Source organism: Strix uralensis, chromosome 13 (genome assembly GCF_047716275.1).
Source record: "Strix uralensis isolate ZFMK-TIS-50842 chromosome 13, bStrUra1, whole genome shotgun sequence".
In the NCBI taxonomy this organism is placed as follows: Eukaryota; Metazoa; Chordata; class Aves; order Strigiformes; family Strigidae; genus Strix; species Strix uralensis.
In genome coordinates, this window is record NC_133984.1 from 12,581,967 (window position 1) to 12,600,864 (window position 18,898).

The following is an 18,898-nucleotide window of genomic DNA, read 5'->3' on the forward strand; positions in this document are numbered from 1 at the left end:
CTCCACTCTGGTCCCTGCAAGCTGAGACCAGACAGGAGAGGACACCTGGGCAGTGGGAAATGAGACATGGCAAAGGGGGAAAGTGAGGGATGGTGGAAAGTAATGGACCAAGCAAGGGAGCAAAGTGTGGGGAGAAGGCAAGGTCTGAGCCTTGCTGAGGTTTATTAAAGTTTAACAGAAAAGAAACCCTGGTTTGCGTGGAGGGGACCAGCTATTTTTAGCCGTGGGTAGGATGTCAGCTCTGAAAATAGCCTGCTACCAGATCCTAATGAAATCCTCTCTCTTTGGCTCTCACCCGGAGTGAGTTTGGAGGGGGAGGATCGCTGTCACACCCGCAGCCGAGGAGCTCCTGACATTCACAATGACTCGCCTTATTTTTTTTTTTTAATTTTTTTTTCCTTCCCCCTCCGGTTTCTCCTATTCTTCGCCAGCTCTGCCTTACGCCAAGCAGAGGAGTCACCAGCCAAAAAAGTGAATGCGGGGGTGGTGCTGCTTAGCTACGGCCAAATCCCAGGCAACATGTGACCAGATTGGCAATTTAATACCAAGCCTTTCTCCCCTGCACACGCGCGCATTCAAGTTAAAGTGACATTGAAACGGGAACTCAAAGTGCTGAAGGCAAAGAAACTGGGGGGGAGTTGCTCCCCCCCACCCCAACCCCCCCACCCCCCTGCCTCCCAGGGGAATGAGTTTTGCTCAGTGGGGCATGAGAGGGCTTGGTCTGGAGTGGGAAGGGTGGTACCCCGGTGAGAGAGGATGCTCGGGTCAGGTACCTGGGCTTGGAGGGGAACAAGAGGTGGAAGAGGGGAACAAGAGGGACACAAGAGGTGGAAGTAGCAACTGGACCAGCTGGTCTGCAGAGAGCTGGGCACACCTGGGCATCTGCAGGAGGGATACCAGGTACATGTGGTGAAGCTGTCTGGGACTTCTGGAAAGCCTGATGAAAACCTGAAACAGAGGGTGGTAACTGCCCCTAGAAAAGATCAGGGTGATAGAGAAGCATCACAAGGAGCGTGTGACATAGAAGCCGGGGAAAGAGATGGCCCTGATGGCTTGGGGACAAAAGAGATAGTTGTGAGAGTGTCACGTCCCCATCAAGCCAGTGGTTGAAGGTGCCATACAGACAAGGTTGGATGAAGAGCATGTGTTCTGTGGATGCAGGGTCAGGCTGACAAGAGGGACCGGTGTTCCATGGGCTTTCTGGGGACATTCCGGGTCTGGAGGGTGCAAACCTTTTGGTACTCGATTCCCCAGTGGGTGTAGCAATGTGTTTTGGGTGGGGAAATATGCATCACCCACACCTGGCACCCCACATAGACCTCAGGTCTTAGCTCACCAAAGACAGTCAGGAAGGGTGCTGAAGGACCCCACACAGCCGGCTGGCTCATACGGTGCGAGGGATCCAGCTCCAGAGCTGGCTGCCTCTACCTCAGTCAGAATATATGCCCAGGCATCTGCCAGTCCTTCCAGGGAGCTGGAAGATGAACTTAACAATTTCCCAGCGAGGAAATGCTTGTATCGACAGCCCCCCCACTATCTCTACAACCAGTACACCCTCCAACTTTACCCATCCTGCTCAGCTTCCTGAGGAGCTCAGGGCTGGGGTCTCTGTGTCGCACATTTAGAGCCACACTTGCTGCTTGAGTCACATCTTTGCTCTGGTTTCTCTGCTGGAAGGGTGATGTGGATTTGGGTGGGGGACCTCGTGGGGACAAACATGTTTTCTGTAGAAGAAGAGCTGCCATGGAAGCACAGGGAGCCTGTCAATGCACCAGGACACCCTGAGCTTTGCCCAACACTTGGTGCTTGCTCTACGCAGTGACACATGGAGAAAAAAAAAAAAAAAAAACCAAAAAACATCTGCTTTTAAGTTCCCCCTCCAGCTGAGTTCACACACCGGGGTACCAGCTCAGCCCAGGCGCTGTCTCGCTCAGCCCCTGCGCTGGATGCTCTCCCCCGAGACAGCACCTCCTGCCTCGCCGCCGTCGGCGTGGGGACAGAGCCATCTGCATCAATGAGTCAGCAGGACCCACTTAACACTTCTCCAGCAGGATCTACTCCTCCTGACAGAATGGGCAGCTTCTGGCAAGCTCCGTCAGCGTGTTACAATCTCAGCTCATTAAAGGGACGCATCCTGAGCTCTTTATTGATGTTTTATGCTGCCTGGCTCCATCTTCAGAGAAAAACTCACATTGCAGTCAATGACTACACCTCCGCGGTGCTGCAGGCTGAGTAAGGAGCTCAGGATCTGGCTTGCATGGTGGGTCGGGCTCAGCTCTGCTTGCTACGAAGCTGCATCGTTGCAAACAGCGGGGTTTTACACCGAAGCAACCAAGAGACATCTCAGGTCCAGGATCCCTGTAGGGCATTTTCTTTCCAGGGACTAGGGAAGGTTCAAAAGGAAAATGCAAGGAAGGGGTTGCTTTTTCTTTTTTTTTTTTTTTTTTTTTTTTTCCCTTGCTTGCTTATCCCTCTTTGCTGGGCCTGAACTGCGTGATATGGAAGGGAAATGATGTTTTCTTTCCCCCAGTGCTGCCGTCTGTTCAGCTTGAGCCTGGTGGGGTGGATGTACCTGGCCTCCTCCCTACTGAAGCCTGTGTTGGGAACCACATGTCCTTCCACCTTAGGAGAATCACAGTCTTTTAATAAGTTCCCCAGCGCTTGCTGTTGCTTCTAAAAAGCTAGTGGCACTGTCTGGCTTCAAGTGGCTTTTACATAATACAGACTGTCAGGCTAGATGAACATCATGGTCCCTTCTGGTCCTAAAATCTGTGAATCTAAAAATTAGAGGGCACCAGCACCTCATTGTTTCTGGCTGATTTAATCAGGGGAATTGCATGTTCTCTTTATCCTCTCCTTTCCCCCACTCCGCATCATCTTTAACTGAAGATGAATTTGCCCTTCCCCCGTGCCCAAGCTTGGCTAATAGCATCAGAAGAGATCAGACATCTTCAGCTTTGCTCTGGGATATTCTCCTCTCTGCTGCCCGCTTCCGGACTGATCCACAGCGGTTAATTGTTCAGCTGTCTGCACAGGCAGGACCAGAGGTGGTCAGGCTTGGATGCAGCTGGACAACGTGCCTAGAAAACAGTGCTGAGCTCTCCTGGTTCTTTTAAAATTGCAGCTGAGCTCTTCTGGCTCCACATTTAGCTCTTTTGGTTTTGTGAACATGCGTTGTGTATCTAGAGAAACACTTTTTGAGGAGGGAAAGGAAGGCAAATAATTCCCCACCTTTTTTGTGGCGTTGGGGATGTGCAGGGGGAGTGGAAAGAGCAAAGGAGGGAGGAATTGCTGGCAATCTGTGGGGATTGCCAGGGATGAGGGTTCCCCCAAGTCAGAGATCTGCAACAGGTGCTGAGAACTTGCTGAGCGGGCTCGGCTGGAATTGAGGACATGGGGATGCGCTGCTGCCATGTCAGTGCCCATATCTCTGTGCTATCAGCTGTCCCAGGCAGAAGATGTGCTGGCAGCCTCTAAAATAAGGGCAGAGAATGGGACTCCTGGGAGCTGCTTCTCTCCCTGTCCTTTTGGACAGGACCCCAAGGGCATTCGAGGAGTTAAAAGGTGGTGGATTCAGACTGGGAGGAGGAGTGAAACCGATTCAAAAGACCAGTTGAGAGGAGCTGGGATCGGTTGCAGGTAGCAGCTGAGAAGGAGCAGAGGCAGCAGTGCGTGGGGCACAGCCTCAGCTGTCGCGGCGCTGCGGGAGGGATGTTAAATCCCCCGTTCAGGGGCAGCCGCAGACCCCGCGCACAGAGAGGTTATTAGAAATCTAACGGAGTCTCACAGCTTCCTCTGGCAGGGATCATATCATGTCTGTGCACCATCAGGGGACCACATCCCTCTCCCAACAGCCAAAATCCCTCCAAAAACCTGCTGGAGGCTCTATCCCAGACCCTTCCTTTGGGAGCAGCTCCAAAGTTTTCTGCTTTGCAAATGCATTCGGGTTCCCAGCCCTCCTCTTCAGAGATGCTGCGGTCAATAACTCACCAGGAGGCTGCTATTCTCCCTCCGCTTCCCACCCTCCCACTTGTCTCGGTATCTCTGCATTCATGCCTTTTTGGCCCTCCCTCGGCAGCGGGTGAGGAATAAAGCAGCGCTGGCTGAGCACGACGCAGGCTGCGCTAGGGATGCTGTGAGCCAGCGAGGGAAGCCTGAATCACCGGCACCTCAAGGTGGGAGTGATAGATTTGGGCTGGGAGAAAGGGAGGACATCACACGTGCTTTTAGGAGTCAGGTGCTCACAGCCAGCTGGCAGTTGCTGGGAATTGGGCAACTCGGTTCCTTTCTGCGTCTTTAAAGACAGAGCTGAGAGCGATGGGGAGAAGAGGAGGGGCTCGTGGGAGCGGAGGGAGATGCAGTGTTAAGGCTCTGAGCTGTAGCCAAGGCTGAGGGATGCTGTCAGGGACTCAGTCCTCTTGGAGAAACTCCTCCTGGAGGAGCATCTCTGGTGGGATCCTATGGAGATGGAGAAACACTTAGCCTAGAAATGCCTAAAAATGAGCCTGGAAAGGTTCAGCTGGGTACCATGTCGGGAGAATAGAGTCACTGGCCCCTGCTGGGGGGGACCCCAGTGCTTCTGCTGGCATCAGCTGGGAGAGAGCCACTGAGGTCAGTGGGATCATCCTGGTTTATACCCATCTGTTAGAGCAACAAGCGGCAGATCTGGTTTTGTCACCCTTATTCAGGATCCTTTTTTTCCTGTTTCCCTCCCAGCCTGCTCTCACACCCCCAGACCCATCGCTGCCCATGAGCAGGAAACACCGACAACATGTGGCTGAGTCTCAGGCAGCTGCCTGCCCCAGGGGAGCAGGTCCCCATGGTGCTAGGTACCTGGCTGGGATGGCTGAGGGCTTGATGGCTTCAGCTTCACTTCTTGGAGGCAGGTTCTCAGCCCTCCCTGAGCTGGTAATGTTGCTTTGCTCATCTGGCGAACACTACCAGAAATGATGGGTGACCAACCTGGAAGGGATGAGAGGAATAAAGGGAGGGTGGGAGCTCTGGTGGGGTCCATAGCCAATGTCCCAGTGTCATCAAGGGACTTGTGTCTTTGGGACTGTCAAACCAGGTGCAATTTATAGCTAAATGAGGCCGAGGGGTATCACAAGGACCCTTGGTGCTCCAGAGCAGAGGTTGTTTCTGTAGAGAAAGCAGCCCAAGGAGGGAGCACACAGCGACTCAGGGACACGTCTGGGACAGAAGGTTCAGGTCCTGTTTGCACCTTGAGTCCAAGGTTTTTGTTTCTGGGAGAATGCGATGTGTGTGGACTGGTTCTGTGTATCTTGGTACAGAAAAGCCCCTTTCCAGCCTCTCTGCCTCGAGCTTCTCCTACAGGAGCTAATTCAGGTATTAGTTCAGACTTTTTGGTAGTATCGGGGGTGGACAGCACCTGGGCTCTCATGGATGCCTCCTGAGATGCTCAGGAAGAGGTGAGCTGCTCAGACACGTGAGAGGGGAGAAGGTGACTGCGCCCATTTCCCAGTGATTTACAGATCAAGCGATTCGCCCGAGGTGACAGACCCCGATCATCGCTACCGGCCCTTTGCAGCCAGACACAACCTGCCCACGATGTCGGGCTGGACCCAGCCCCATCGGATGACACCCGTGACGCGGAGGCAGCGTGGACCTTGCGACTGGGGCCAAGCAGTGTGGCCACCACAGATGTCCCCGGGGGGGGGGACGATGGGCTGGGGGGACGACGGGGCCCTAGGGTGGGCTGTCCTGGTGGGTGCAGGGGGGGGGAGCAGAGCGTGAGGCCGACGGAAATGTTTAAATAGCGCGTGCTGCATCCCGGCTCCGTTGCAGTCATTATCTGGGGAGCGGATGCCCAGGGCTCTGTGGGGACCGGCTAATGGGCCGATTCAATTTCAGCGGGATGACGCCACTTAGGTAAGCGTTAAGAGCTCCAGCTCCGGGAAGGCAGCGGCAGAGAGAGGGAGAGCGAGCGATGGTAACGGGCAGCCATAAATCCCTCCCTCCCTCCCATCCTCCACGCTGCCCCCATTCACAAGGAGCTCCGGGGACGAGCCTGCATTCACACCCCGGAGCCGGGCAGCCCTCCCGGGCTCTCCCTCGCCGTCCCCACGGGCGGCCCGGTGGGGCGTGGAGCACCGTGACCCGGTTGCGGGGCCGGGTGGGCGGGCGGTGCCCCGCGTCCATGCCCACCGCCGGTCGCCCCTAGGTAGCCCCCGGTGCCCGGGGGCTGGCCCCGGCCGGGCTGGGCGCTCCGCGGGCGGATGGACCGGCGGGAGGCGGCGGCGGAGGCGGCGGCGGAGGCGGCGGCGGGGTGAGTCCGCCCGGTGCAGCTGCGGGACGGGGAGGGGGGACACGCGTGGGGTGTGCGCGGAGGGGCTGCGGGACGGGTGGGCTGCGCGGGCAGCGGGGCGGCGGCGGGGAGGGGGCGTGTGTAGACACACGCGTGGGCAGTGTCGAGGGGGGCGGGGGGCCTGGGCACGCGTGGGCTGTTTGCCGAGGGGACGGGGGTCCCTGGACGTGCGCGCGGTGTGAGTGCGCGGCGGAGCTGGGGGTCCTGGGCGCGCGCGCGCAGTGGGGATGGGGGTCCTGGACACGCGTGGGGTGGGGGCGAAGTGTGGGTCTGGGTCACGCGTGGGGTGTGTGCACGGCGGGGCTGGGGCGTCCTGAGCGCGAACGGGCTGCGCGCACGGCGGTGCTCGGAGGTCCCGGCAACGCGTGGGCTGCGCGCGCGGTGGGGCTGGGGGCCGCGGGCCGGATCCGGATCCGAGCCACGCGTGGGCTGTGTTGCACGGAGGGCTGGGGGAGCCAGCACACGGCGGGGCTGGGCACGGGGGCTGCAGCCCGGATCCGGGCCACGCGTGGGCTGCGTGCAGAGCGGGGCCGGGCCATCAGCCTCCCGCCACCGCCCCGCTCCACCCCGCAGCACCCGGGACAGGGCGAGGGGGTCCCTCCGGCGGGAAAAAGCCCTTTTCTCCTACCTGGCCGCCCTGTGCAGCTCGTCCCCGGCTTGCGGCCACCTCCAGCCTGTAAATCATTTGCTTTTACGATCCTTCCTCTGGCCCATTATCACACGAACTTTATATGTTTGGGGCTGCTGGCGGCCATAAAGCTCGCCCGGTTTCCGGGGCTGCCATGCCTGCCTCGCAGGCAGGGTGTGAGGAGGAGGAGGCTGGGGACACACTGCCCCGGTCCCCCCCAGACGGGCAGGTAGGCAGGGAGGGGTGCAGCAGTGCCTCGGGGATGGTCGGACCAGTGGGAGCTGGGATATGGACCGGTTGCAGCCCCGGGATCGGGCTGGGAGCAAGTGGGGGGCACTGGGGTCCCTCAGGGTGGGCAGAAGCGGAGTCCTGGCTCCAGTCATTCAGTCCCTCTTCCCCCCATCCTGCTGGACTGGGGGACCCGCAAATCTTCTGGCTCACATCCCCTTGGGTCCCAGAGGGACCTTTGCCTCCCCTCAGCCGTCAAGTCTGGGTCCATGTCTAATCCCTGTGTCTGGGGATCATAGGCTGAGGAGTGTTTGGGCTCCGGTTCAGTGCTGGGGGTCCTCCCAGGACCTGTCCTACCCAGGATGCTGCGTCCAAGCCCTGGACCCAGAGCCTAAGTGTCCGAGTTGCCAGCTCCTCTCTGCCTGCTGTCCCTGAGGCTCTGTTCCTCCTCGCAGTGTCTCCTATGCATGTCCTCCTGCCTAAGCATGGCTCATGGGTCTCCTTGCGTCTCCTGAGCTCCAGATCTTGCATAGAGGATCGGGTGTAGCCGTACTGGGTCTGCCCTTTGGCTGCTCTATATCTCCCAGTTCCACTGCCTCCATTGCAGTGGGAGCCTCCGCTGCCTTGGTCTCTCCCTTTGGGTCACACCTTGGTTCAAGCCCCACAGGGGAACCTCACAGGAGTCTTGCTGCCCCAGTACTGCCAAATCCCAGCACACAGGTTGGAGGGGATGGACACCCAGCTCCTCCCCAGCTGTAAATCAGCATTGTCCCCTGAACGAACCCACCCCAAGATGGGATCTGGGTCGCAAGGGACATGGGAACCCACTGAGGCTGCTCTCTGCATGGTCCTAGCTGCAGGCTGAGATGTGTCATATCTTCAGGGGTCCAGGGGGCTTCAGGTCTGTGCTTCAGTGAGACCCTTCCAGGTGAGGAGCTCAACGGCAGCAGGTAACAGCTCACAAGAGGGTGTTTTGCTTCTGTGGCCCATTCTCATCCTGGCAGTGTGCTCACAAAACCTTCCCTGGGTCAGCCATTGCCCTCCTAACTCACCTTGATATTTCTGTTAAACAAATTGGTGTCCAAATCCGTTGTGGGTGTCCTGGGAGATCAACTCATTCACTGTCGGTGTCTCCCTTGGACAGGGTGAGCATCTCACTTGAGATTGCATGGAGGGGGAGGCAGGTGGGCTCCAGGCGCAGGAAAAACCCAAATCTAAGCAGATCAGTTGCCTTTTCTTTCCGGGGAGGGGGATGGGAGAGACCAGATCTTGCTTGAACAGTCAAAGTAAGTTGCCTTTGCTTTTCCCTGCTCTTCAAGGTCAGCCTAGCTAATGAAAATCAATCTTCCCTCTGCCTCTCTCTGCTGCATGAGCAGATTCTACCTGTGGCCCCTCACCTACTTGAAAGCCTCCGCCGCCGCCGGCCGCCTGGCCTGCTGACCATGTGCAACGCCGGTGGGGAGCTTCCTATTGAAACAGAGTCTTCCTGTGGGCCTGGGCACTGTGACAATATCTGTGTCACTGAGGGATCACTCATTTGATCTGCCAGAGGAGAATGGCTTTGTCCGGGGAAGTTGGCTGTGCACGGAAAGCACATATCCAATATTGAAATCTGGGCTGGAAGTGCTGGGGGAAAGCTTTTCACTGGGGTCTGGCGTGCCACGAATGGCTTTCCTCCTCTGTGCACTCCTGGGCAGCTCCCTTTTGCAGGCAGCAGAAGTGGGAAGCTTCTCTCTCTCTCCCTGCTGAGGGCCAAGACCAGGCTCTGTTGCAGACCCACTCCTGCCTGCCTCCTCTCCTCGCCCAGCCCCAGCCCCACAGAGGTTTCACCCAGACACCAGTGACAAGGTCTGGCAGACCGAGGTTTTGGCAGTGATGTTGATGCCATGAGGTCAAACCTGCTGGGGGGGAACTGTGGGACACAGGGGGTCCTCCCTACCCCAGCTTACAGCCCTCGGATGGTCATGACCTTCCCTCTGGATAAAGCAGGCGCCGCTGCCAGTGCTGCAGGCTCGGGAAGTGCCATTTCCTGAAAACAACAGCAAACAGCATGGCAGCCTTGGTGTGAGGAGCAAGACGGGGCTTGCCTGCTGCAAAGTCTGCTTTCCCTGCTTCACCGTGTGTTTGTACAGGGTTTAGGGAGAAACCTGCCCTTCTCAGTGTCCGTGACGGGGATATATTGGTTCTTGGGCTGTCGCTGGGTTGTGTGTGGGAAGACGGGATGCTGCAGTGGGAACTGCCAGGACTTGGGGAGTCTGTGGGCTTGGCTTGTCCCTGGCCAAGTGTGTTAGCTGCAATTTATTGCTGATGCTGCCAGAAACTGAACGTGTTCAGATTCCCTCCATCCTCATGCCCCTGGTGTGTACAGGGTATGGCACTGGGAGGCTGCTCGGGGTGTGCTGGGAAGCCCCAAATCTGAGTCTCCTGCTCTGGAGGAGATGCCATTCCCAGTTCTGTCGCTGGCTCTGGATAAATCACAGCTTAAAATTTCCCCTCCTCTAGAGAGGGCCAGCACTTTCCCCTGAGGAAGGAGAGGGAGGACAGATGGGGTCTCTCAGTGCTGGCAAGGGGTGGGAAATCCTCTGGAAGGACACAAAAAGCTCAAAAGCACGGGCAGATGCTGTGCCCACCTGTTTGAAGGGACAGTTCTTACAGTCCATGCCTTTTGGGCATGTCCTGCCTAAGTGTCCCCAGGCACAGAAGTACTTTGAGTCTGGTTATTGGAAGTAACTTCATTAGGAGTTGTCCAGACAGTCTTTGCTTCCTGGTTTGTTTGGATGGATCCATTTTAAAATATAACACAAATGTTTTCTGTCTCCCTGCCCCATCCTTTAGGATTTTTAGATGTGCCCTGATGCTGCAGGGTCTCCTCACTCCTGGAAATGCAGCTCTCTTCCAGTGTGGCTGAACTCAGTTGTGACGAAACGATGGACCCACCCGCTGAGGACTTCCAGCAGGTCCTGTCCATTGACCAAATCCGCTCCATCCGTGCCAGCAACAACTACGTGGAGAGACCGGCTGTCTGCTTCCAGCAAGCCTGCTCCAACCCATCCCTGTCCCAGCCATCACACAAGCAAGAGTGGTCCCAGGACCGCCTGGTGTCTTCCACCTTCCAGGACCTGCACCGCAGCCACAGCCAACAGCACCAGATGCCACCTCTGCAGCAACACATGAGCCATTCCAGCACAGCCAGCTCCGTCTCCCAAAGCACCACTGCCTCCGACCAGCGCCTCCTGAGCAGCCTCACGCCCTCCCACTCTGGGCACTCCCTCATCCGGACGCAGCCCCGGGCTGTCGAGCTGAAACCGGAGGAGTCCCCGTTGAAGGGGGTGGCGGAGAAGCCCACCCTCCACACCGGCCACCTCTTCATCTGCGAGGAGTGCGGGCGATGCAAGTGTGCCCGCTGCACGGCAGCCCGCAGCCTGCCCTCCTGCTGGCTCTGCAACCAGCGCTGCCTCTGCTCCCCCGAGAGCCTCCTCGACTACGGGACTTGCCTCTGCTGTGTCAAGGGGCTCTTCTACCACTGCTCCACTGACGACGAGGACACCTGCGCCGACGACCCCTGCTCCTGTGGGCCGGGGTCCTGCTGTGCCCGCTGGGCTGCCATGAGCTTCCTCTCTCTTCTCATGCCCTGCCTCTGCTGCTACTTTCCTACCCTGGGGTGCCTCAAACTTTGCCAGCGGGGTTATGATGGCTTGAAACGACCTGGCTGCCGCTGCCAGAGCCACACCAATACAGTCTGCAGAAAGATCTCCTCCTCCAGTGGCACGCCTTTCCCCAAGACGCTAGATAAGCCGGTATGACCCTCCCGGGGAGGAGAAGCAGGCTTTACTCCTCTTCCTCCTCCTCCTCCTCCTATTCCTCCCCCTCCTCCTCCTCTTCCTCCTCCTCCTCCTCTTCCTCCTCCTCCCCCCGCTCCCCCTTCTCCTCCACCTCCTACACCTCCTTCTCTCCCCTCCCCTTCATCTCCCTCTTCCTTCGGCTCCCTCTGCTCTGCAGTGCTCCCCCCTATCTACCATCACCTTCCAGGAATGAGATGGGTGAAATGGGGGTCCCCAGCCTCTGGGAGCACGAAGGCAGCTAGGTGGCCAAGGGAGCTGGCACCAAGCTGGTGGGAAACGGTGGTTTTGCACACGTGGGTGAGGGACCAGGAGAGGCAGAGAGCTGTGGGTGCTTTCCCCTGCCGTGCCCTGTGGGGAAGGGCAACCCAGGGAGGTCCTCAGGACTCTGGTCTCAGCGGGTTTTAGGAGCTGTCGCTGCCCCATGGTGTGGTCCTTCCTGATGGAGGGGAAGAGGCAGGTCGACGCATCCCCTGTGCAAGAGTCCTGCAGGAGCCAGACCTCCTTCTGTCTCTCTTTATCTCTCTCTAGCACTTTTTGTAGGTGGCCTCTCTTCTCTCATGTGGCCGTAGGTCCACTGTCCCCAGGGGGCTGGGGTGCCGCAGGGTCCCACCAGTATCAGTGGCTTCCCTCTGAGCTTGGAAGCCACTGGGAGAAGCAAACAAGCTTCAGAATGAGGTGGCATCGTATTTTTCTGTCTCAAAGAGGAAGGGAAGGTGTGGGAAGCTTTAGAAACCTTCTGGCAGGGGAAGGAGCTATCGGAGGCAGCCCAGCCCACTCGCTTCTGCCCGACTGCAGCGAGGGAAAGGTCCCCTCTGGGATTTGGCTGAGAACAAGAAGTTGGTTTGAAATTGCCATTCATTTCTCGATGCCTTGAAGGGCTGCCTCCAGAGCACAAACCCTGGTGGGATGGGAGCTGCCGCCCAGCTCCATCCCACCACCAAGCAGATGCCACAGGCACTGGCTCTGTGCTCGAGCCCTGAGAGCCCCAATCTGGTACCTTCCACCAGCACTGAATTCACTTTAAAAAAAAAATACCCCAAACCCAACTGTCAACAGCTGCCACTTGCACTGCTCTCCCTGTCTCCCCAGCACAATCCTGGGGGACTTCCCAGTGGGGAATTCTGCAACTCCTGCTTTGGGCTGGAGGGAAACAGAGAGCAGAAGGGGGTGTGGAAAGAGAGGAGCCCGACCTTCCCTCCCTGCAGAAGTTGCCTTTGAGTCCTCACCTTGCTTTCCTTGGCCTATCGGCATGTCCCACCAACACCAGTGTCACACCAGCAGGCAAACCCTGCTGGCACTGCTGAGGGTATTCTGCAATGGTGGCTGCCCATGGAAAACTGGAGATGGGTCTGAACCAAGCCCTGGGGCTGGGCCATCTGCAGACCAGAAGGAAACCTGAATCGGGGTCAGTGCTTCGTGATTTGCTTGCTGTGATGATAATAAACCCAACCCATCGCTGCAGCTGGGGGGAGCTCCTCCTGGTCTTGGACTCAGCCCCATCTCCGCTTACAAACGCGTGGTGGCAGCTCTCAGTTGTGACCTCACTGACATTGGCCAGTCGGTCAGGGGAGTTTGGAGCCGGGATGATGTCCCAGTGCTCAGCTCTTCCTGCCTGTTCCTCCTCCGAGGTGTGTGAGTGCAGAGGGAAGCGAATGGTCCCCCTGGAGAAATATATGCAACGTGTCCCTTGGCTTCTTCCAAGACCCTGCCATCCAGGACTTACCCATCGCCTTCTCTCAGCCACCTCTTTATGTAGAGTTCTGTGGATCTATTTTTGTATATATAAATATAACATTAGGATGGCTAGGTCTATTACTAATAATATTCATGATATTGCTGTGAATGGTGCCAGATGCAAGGTTTGGCTTCCTGGTACACTTGCACATGCTGGAAGATGATTTCCCAGTCTGTTTATTGCTAATCCTAGACCTTTAGTTCCTAAGTAGTCGGGAGAGGGGGAAAGGGAGGTTTACAGATTGTCCTGGGTGGGGCCTGCTTTGCAGAGAGAGGGTAGGATTTAGTGCTGGCTGTGGGGTGAGGCAGAAGGTAGACTCTCATGATGGGATTCCTCTTTCCTTACATTTGCTATCTAAAAATCGCATCTGATCCAAGCTCCCTCTGTTGCAGAGAAAAGTGGTTCCAGAGAGTGATTCATCCTGCTTGAAAACATTATTCATTAAATTATGCTCTGGCGGTGCCTGTCTCCCTTGAGTCAAATGGGACCCAAATATTAAACTCGTTGTTCCCTGTGTAAGGAGAGATGAATCCCATCCTTGGTGTGAAGTTTGTGCCCGGGGCATGTTACGGACATGACCGAAATCCTCACCCTGATTTCGCCTAGACCCTGAGGGGGCGTGTTGAAAGATGCTTCCTTTGGCCAAAGATGGAGAGCCCACTTCAATCAGCTGTGGGGAATTCAGGATGATGCTCTGGGTTACAGTGAAGATCTCCTGGCATTAAGAAGGGGCAGGGCCATGTCTGTGCAGTTTGCACATCCTTTGAGACCAGCCTTGGACTCTGAAATCATTTGGGTTTTAAGGCAATGACCTTCCCAGAGGATGCCCTGTAGGTGTACCCCCATAAGATCAGTCCATGTCTCTGTGGCAGCAGTTACAAAATATATTGCAAGCTTATTTATCCATATGCCAATAATTGCTTGGCTCCCTACTTCCAAGAGATGTTTGGGGAAGAGACTTCCACCAAGAGGCACCCTTCCTTTTGAATGCTAGGTTCACTTTTCTATTGGTGCTTATTAAACTCCTTCTTCCTAAAAAACGTAAAATGTTTTTAGGGAAAAAAGGTCCCTTTTTCACTGAGGATTTGAGGAACTGTCTCACTTGAATAAGAATGTGAAATAGTTCATTGAAACTTTTTAAAGAAAACTAATGAACAGAATTTTCCAACTTGCTCTACTTTGATTTTTTTTCCTCCTTTTAAAATGGATCCTACTTGTAAATTTAGTTACCACCTCTGTATCTTTGCAATTCATTGCTTCCTCTCCTGATGGTGGAATGACTCAACATGTGAAGCTTCATCATTTTCACGGCCTCCAAAGTCATGCAAGCACGGGGTGACCTCCCCCAGGTGCTGGAGCTGTAGGATGAGAAGATGGCTGTCCACATATCAGCTCCCCAGAGCCAGTTTTGCTTGGCACTAGCATGGCGAGGCGGAGCCCTGCTCTACTATTGCAGCATATTTACCTTCAGTAATTGGTAGGAGGCCAGGATGCCTGCCAGTTGCCTTCTACCTAATGGGCTTTTTCTGGGTCAGTACAGAAGTTCCATTTCTACCAGGGAATCATGCCATAGCCTGGGTGCAGGGCTGAGGAGTCTGGCCAGGTCTTTTGAATGTCTCGTCTCCACAAAATGACAAACCTGCGAGATATATTTTATGAAATACAGGACACATAGAAGGGAACTGGAGAGGAGGAGAGCCCCAGATGAGCACTGAGGGCTGTCAGACCAGCACAGGGCTTTGGCTTGACTGTGTGGAGGGCAAAATGCAAAGCCACATCCAGGCCTTGCAGTTGCATGGGCTAGAGAAGTTTAGAGCCATTGGCCCCTATCCTGCTCGTAGGGGCAAGTGGCTTCACGTGGGGTTACTGCTCCCCACTCCTTCTTGGGGGGCCTTAGCGATCTCCCATTCCTTGCTCTCAGCAGAAAGGAAGGTCAGGATTTGCCAAGATCTCTCCAAGGAGGCCAGCTCTGGTTCACTGAGCTCATCTGGCATCAGGAAGGCTGTGGGTAGCCTCTGAGCATGTTTTTTTCCTGAGCTTTTCCTAACATCTTCAGACCAGATCCATCCTGCTCCCTCCCCATCTCGGCTGCCAGATAGTTTGGTTTCCCTGCAGAGAGGACTCCAATTTTGGTTGGGGTTGTGAGCCCCTTTCCTGCCCCGCCCTGTAATGAGTCAGATAACATCTGCTCCAGATGTTTGTTTGCAGCTGCTTGTCCTGGCAGTTTGGGTTTCTCTCTGTCCTGACGTGTCTTTTTTGGTTTTCTTTTGGGAGAGTCACATGTTGAGTCCTCTGTTTTCCCTGCGCCCCTGTGATTTGACAAGGATGGATCTGCTTTGCAAGGGAACATTTATCTGCATTGTGTGTCTCTACCAGTCATTGACTCCTTTGCCAGGAAACATGCAGGTCTGTGGGGCAGATTTAGACAGGGAAAGAGATTCAGGTGCCAAAGGAGCAGGAGGCAGGAGCTACTGAGCAGGAGCTGAGCTCCCCCTGCTCTGCTCCCCATTCAGGAACCTCCTCTTCCCACCCAGACCTCCAAAGCTCCATCCATGCAAGAGCTCCTGCTGGTGCCTGCTTTCTCCAAGGCTTCTCTTGGACTTGTTCCCCTCCTTCCCTACTGCCAAACATGTGATCAGTCCCAGCACTGGTGAGGAGGGGTCACTGGGGACCAAGGTGGAGTCTCGCTCCCATCCCAGCTCCCCAGCCCTTCTGGTGGAAGGAAAGAAGTGGTCCTTGGGCTGCTGTCCACCCATCCCTGAGAAGCATCAGTGCCAGCCAAGTACCTCAAAGAACAGGGGGGAAGCTCTTTGGGACTCTACTCTCAGATTGCCATAAAATCCCATTGAGTTTGCTCCTCCCCATCCCCATGTGTGAACCCAAAGACTGGCAGGCAAGTGTCATCGACCAAAAGAGGCCAAAGCACAGAATAACAGTTTATGAATGGCTGCTTTAGTGCAATAAAGGGGGATGAGTGGAGGGGTGAGAGGAGCTGCTGCAAGGTTTGCATGACTGGATCGCACAGGGACGAAGCACACCATGCTTCAAACTGGCTGTTTCCAGCACCTGCTTTGTCAGTTTGCTCTCTGACTCTGGTCCTTGGGTGTTTTGAGGCTGGAGAAACTTGGGAGGTGTTCAGATATTGGAAGATCAGCATGTGAGGAAAGTAGAGAAGGGATGTACCCCCACCCAAAGCCCATTCTTGGTCTTTAACTGGATCCTAATCCAGTTCAGGCTTGTCTCCTTCAAGGAGCCTATGGAGCCCAGACCTGTGGGGAGCTTGCAGCAGCTGGAGGCTGCTGGTTGGCATCTGTTCCATGTGGGCCAATCCAGAGCTGTAATCTCTCTGGGCTCAGTCTGCTTTGGAGTATTTCTCAGTGAGCATCGGGATCTCTTGCAAACTCTTTCTCCCAGAGTGCAGGTTGGGAGCTTGCACAGGTGAGATCTGTTGTCCTGCTTGGGGTGATGTTGCAGAAGAATCCCTGGAGGGTGTAAACCAGGGAAGCTGAACTGTCACCTTGCAGGGGGACTGCAGGCAGGAGGGATGTTGGATGGATGGGAAGAGATCACACCCCTCCATGGGGCAGAGTGAATGTACAAGTGCAGGGTGGGGGGAAGCAGCACGAGTTCTCTCGCTGGGTCTCTGTCCTGCTGCACCTTCCTGCAGCACCCCAAAGGGCTTCAGCATGAGCAGGGCTGAACCCACCCTGGTGATCTGCATGGGCATGGGGAGAGGAGGTTTCTCACACCCTCTGTCCCAATGGCAGCATCATCTGAGAGGTGTGTGGTCACCCTGGAGGTGGCACAGCCAATCCCCGCCTGGCCCATGCTGCCGCTCTGCCCCAGCAAAGCCCCTTTCCCCCTTCCCTTTCCTTTTGTCCATCCTCACCCAGCGGTTCCCTCAGGCCTTGGCGATGCTCTGCGGACAGGCAGAGCTGCGCGGCCTCCTGCCTCCCCAGGTGTCCTCAGCACAAGGTTCTCCTTAGAAGATGGATCACCCTTGGCTTCAAAGGAGAGTCTCATACCATGAACCGAAGCCTCTAATTCTCTGTTTAATTGGTACAAAGGTATTCTGTACAGTGTATAAAGAGATCCCTCCCCCAGCTGTCTTTATTTGGATTCCTTTCTATAAGGTATAATATATGTTTATAACCTGATGGCTGTTTTTTGACAATACTCTTGTACCTTTTAAGGGAAAAAAATAAAAAAACCAAAGTATTTATTTGAAAAGTTTATTTTAAAGATAAGAAAAAAAAAATAACCTATTTATTTTAATGCACCCTCTTCTGTTTGGTTTTCTTCTCTTGCAAAGCTAGTAACTGTTACTGAACCACTGCTGAGATGAAAGAAGTAATTCTATGGGTGGCTTCACAAGCCCACTTAGAGCAACTATTCAATAAAAATATATATTAATTTTGAACGTGGTCTCATTCTTGTCTTTGTGATGGCTGGGGCATGACTCAGACTCTTGCTTCAGCAGGGCGGTTAATGGCTGTGGGATGCTGGGTGGCTAGGCTTGCGCTGGCAGGGACTGGGTGTTGGAGGGATCTTTTTTAACTCTATGAGATCTCCCCTGGTATCCCTCACCTGATGCTTAAAGAAAACCTCAAAAATCTCAGTGTGTGCTTCCCTGCTGCATCTGTCCCAGGTCCTTGAGGAAGGGTAGGCTCCTGTAGCAAAGGGTGGGAGCAAATAGGGAGGGACTGACGTAAGAAATCCCTGAGATATGGGGGTTTTCATTCACTCCACAGAGATTCCTGAATGGGGAGAATCCAGAGATTTGGCATTCCCAAAGCCTCTTCTACTGTCAGAAGAGACAGGTGATGCCACAGGGCAATGGACACCTTCTGCGGGAGAAGCTGCAGTTTGGACATGGCTGTCTCTTCCCACCAGCTGCAGAAGACACCTTGGTGATGTGTTTAGCCCCAAAGGGAGGAATCTGGACCATAGCACCAACAGTTGCTGGATCGTACTGGTGCCTCTGATCTCTCTGTTCATATTACAGGCCAGTGTTTCATGCACTTTGGCATGTCTAGAGCCCATAACTTCTTGGCTGAAGGGTGTCTTCTGTTCACCTAAAGCTCTTCTCTCACAAAGATGGTGGATCTTTATTTAAGCACTCCCAGAGCATGAAGTCCTTTCACATAGATTCAGTGATAATGAGACCCATGGTTAGTGACACCTCCCTTATTCCAATTTGAACTCGTTGCCTTCACCTTCTAGCTGACTGAACTTGTTTCTCTAGCTGCAAGAGTCCTTTCATAGGATGGTTTTGCTAGGCTAGACCTATGCTCAAGAGCCCTCTCAACCTTTGTGCTTAATTAAAAACATGCCTTCTCTGTGTGTCTTACCATAAAGCCTTTTCTCAGGCTGTTTTATTGGCTTTGGCGTCCCGTTTGTACCATTGCTGGTATCAGAGCATGCTTTCCAAATTATGTTCCAATGCCTCAGCCACAATGTTCAGGATCTGCCTCAGGGTTGTGGAGTACAGATGTGTGTCCAATCCCTGCTGTGACTCACTCTTCCTCTGCTTTTAAAACAAAAGATGACTTTAGGCCATTTGTCACCCATTGGCTCTTTTCAGTGCCAAAGTCCCTCTTTCTTGGACACAACCAACCAGTTTCATTCCTAGATGAACAGCCTTCTTTTAACTATGTTAGAATACTTTTGGTTTGTATAGTACCACCTTCCCAAGCCTTCCCTGTCCTCATCAATTCATGCCACCAAATCTTACTCGCATCTATGGATCTTTTATCATCTGTAGTCCTGTAGAGGAAGGCTGAAGGAGAGCTCAGGAGCTGAACTGTAATGTGAGATTAGCAGAGAAGCACAGGTTGCCTACAGACCATGATGATTTGGAAAAGATGTTAACTGCTTGCTTAGACATTTTCCTTCTCCTGTGTAAAGAAAGTCATTATAGTCCCAGGAATCACAAAAAGTGACAGTAATTGGGCTTTGTCCTAAGATTAGGGTGATTCTTTAAACTTTACAATCTTTTCTGTTTTGTATCTGTGTGAAGACCAGGTAGAGACCCCAGAGGCTCAAGCATACTATGACACACACCGTAAAGCACAGGGCCCCAGATGAACTGGTAGTAGCACCCGGTCACAGTCACATAACTGTACCACCCGGATGGTTGA

At 54.6% G+C, this 18,898-nt stretch overlaps 1 protein-coding gene across 2 annotated transcripts; it reads left to right on the forward strand.

The window, feature by feature from the left end:
• Positions 1 to 5,814: 5,814 nt before the first annotated feature.
• SPRY3 (sprouty RTK signaling antagonist 3) lies at positions 5,815 to 17,178 on the forward strand. 2 transcript variants are annotated; one of them, XM_074882738.1, is made up of 2 exons: positions 5,815 to 5,889; positions 10,017 to 17,178. In XM_074882738.1, exon 2 carries the CDS (start codon positions 10,064 to 10,066, stop codon positions 10,982 to 10,984), a length of 921 nt encoding a protein of 306 aa, XP_074738839.1. In that variant the 5' UTR covers positions 5,815 to 5,889; positions 10,017 to 10,063; the 3' UTR covers positions 10,985 to 17,178. The 2 variants fall into 2 exon arrangements, with proteins under 2 accessions (XP_074738839.1, XP_074738841.1); XM_074882740.1 differs by lacking the exon at positions 5,815 to 5,889 and adding an exon at positions 5,911 to 6,286.
• The last annotated feature ends 1,720 nt before the right edge of the window (positions 17,179 to 18,898 follow it).

Coding starts and splice junctions, on each gene's coding strand:
- SPRY3 (XM_074882738.1), top strand. CDS start 10,064: ATGCAGCTCTCTTCCAGTGTGGCTGAACTCAGTTGTGACGAAACGATG.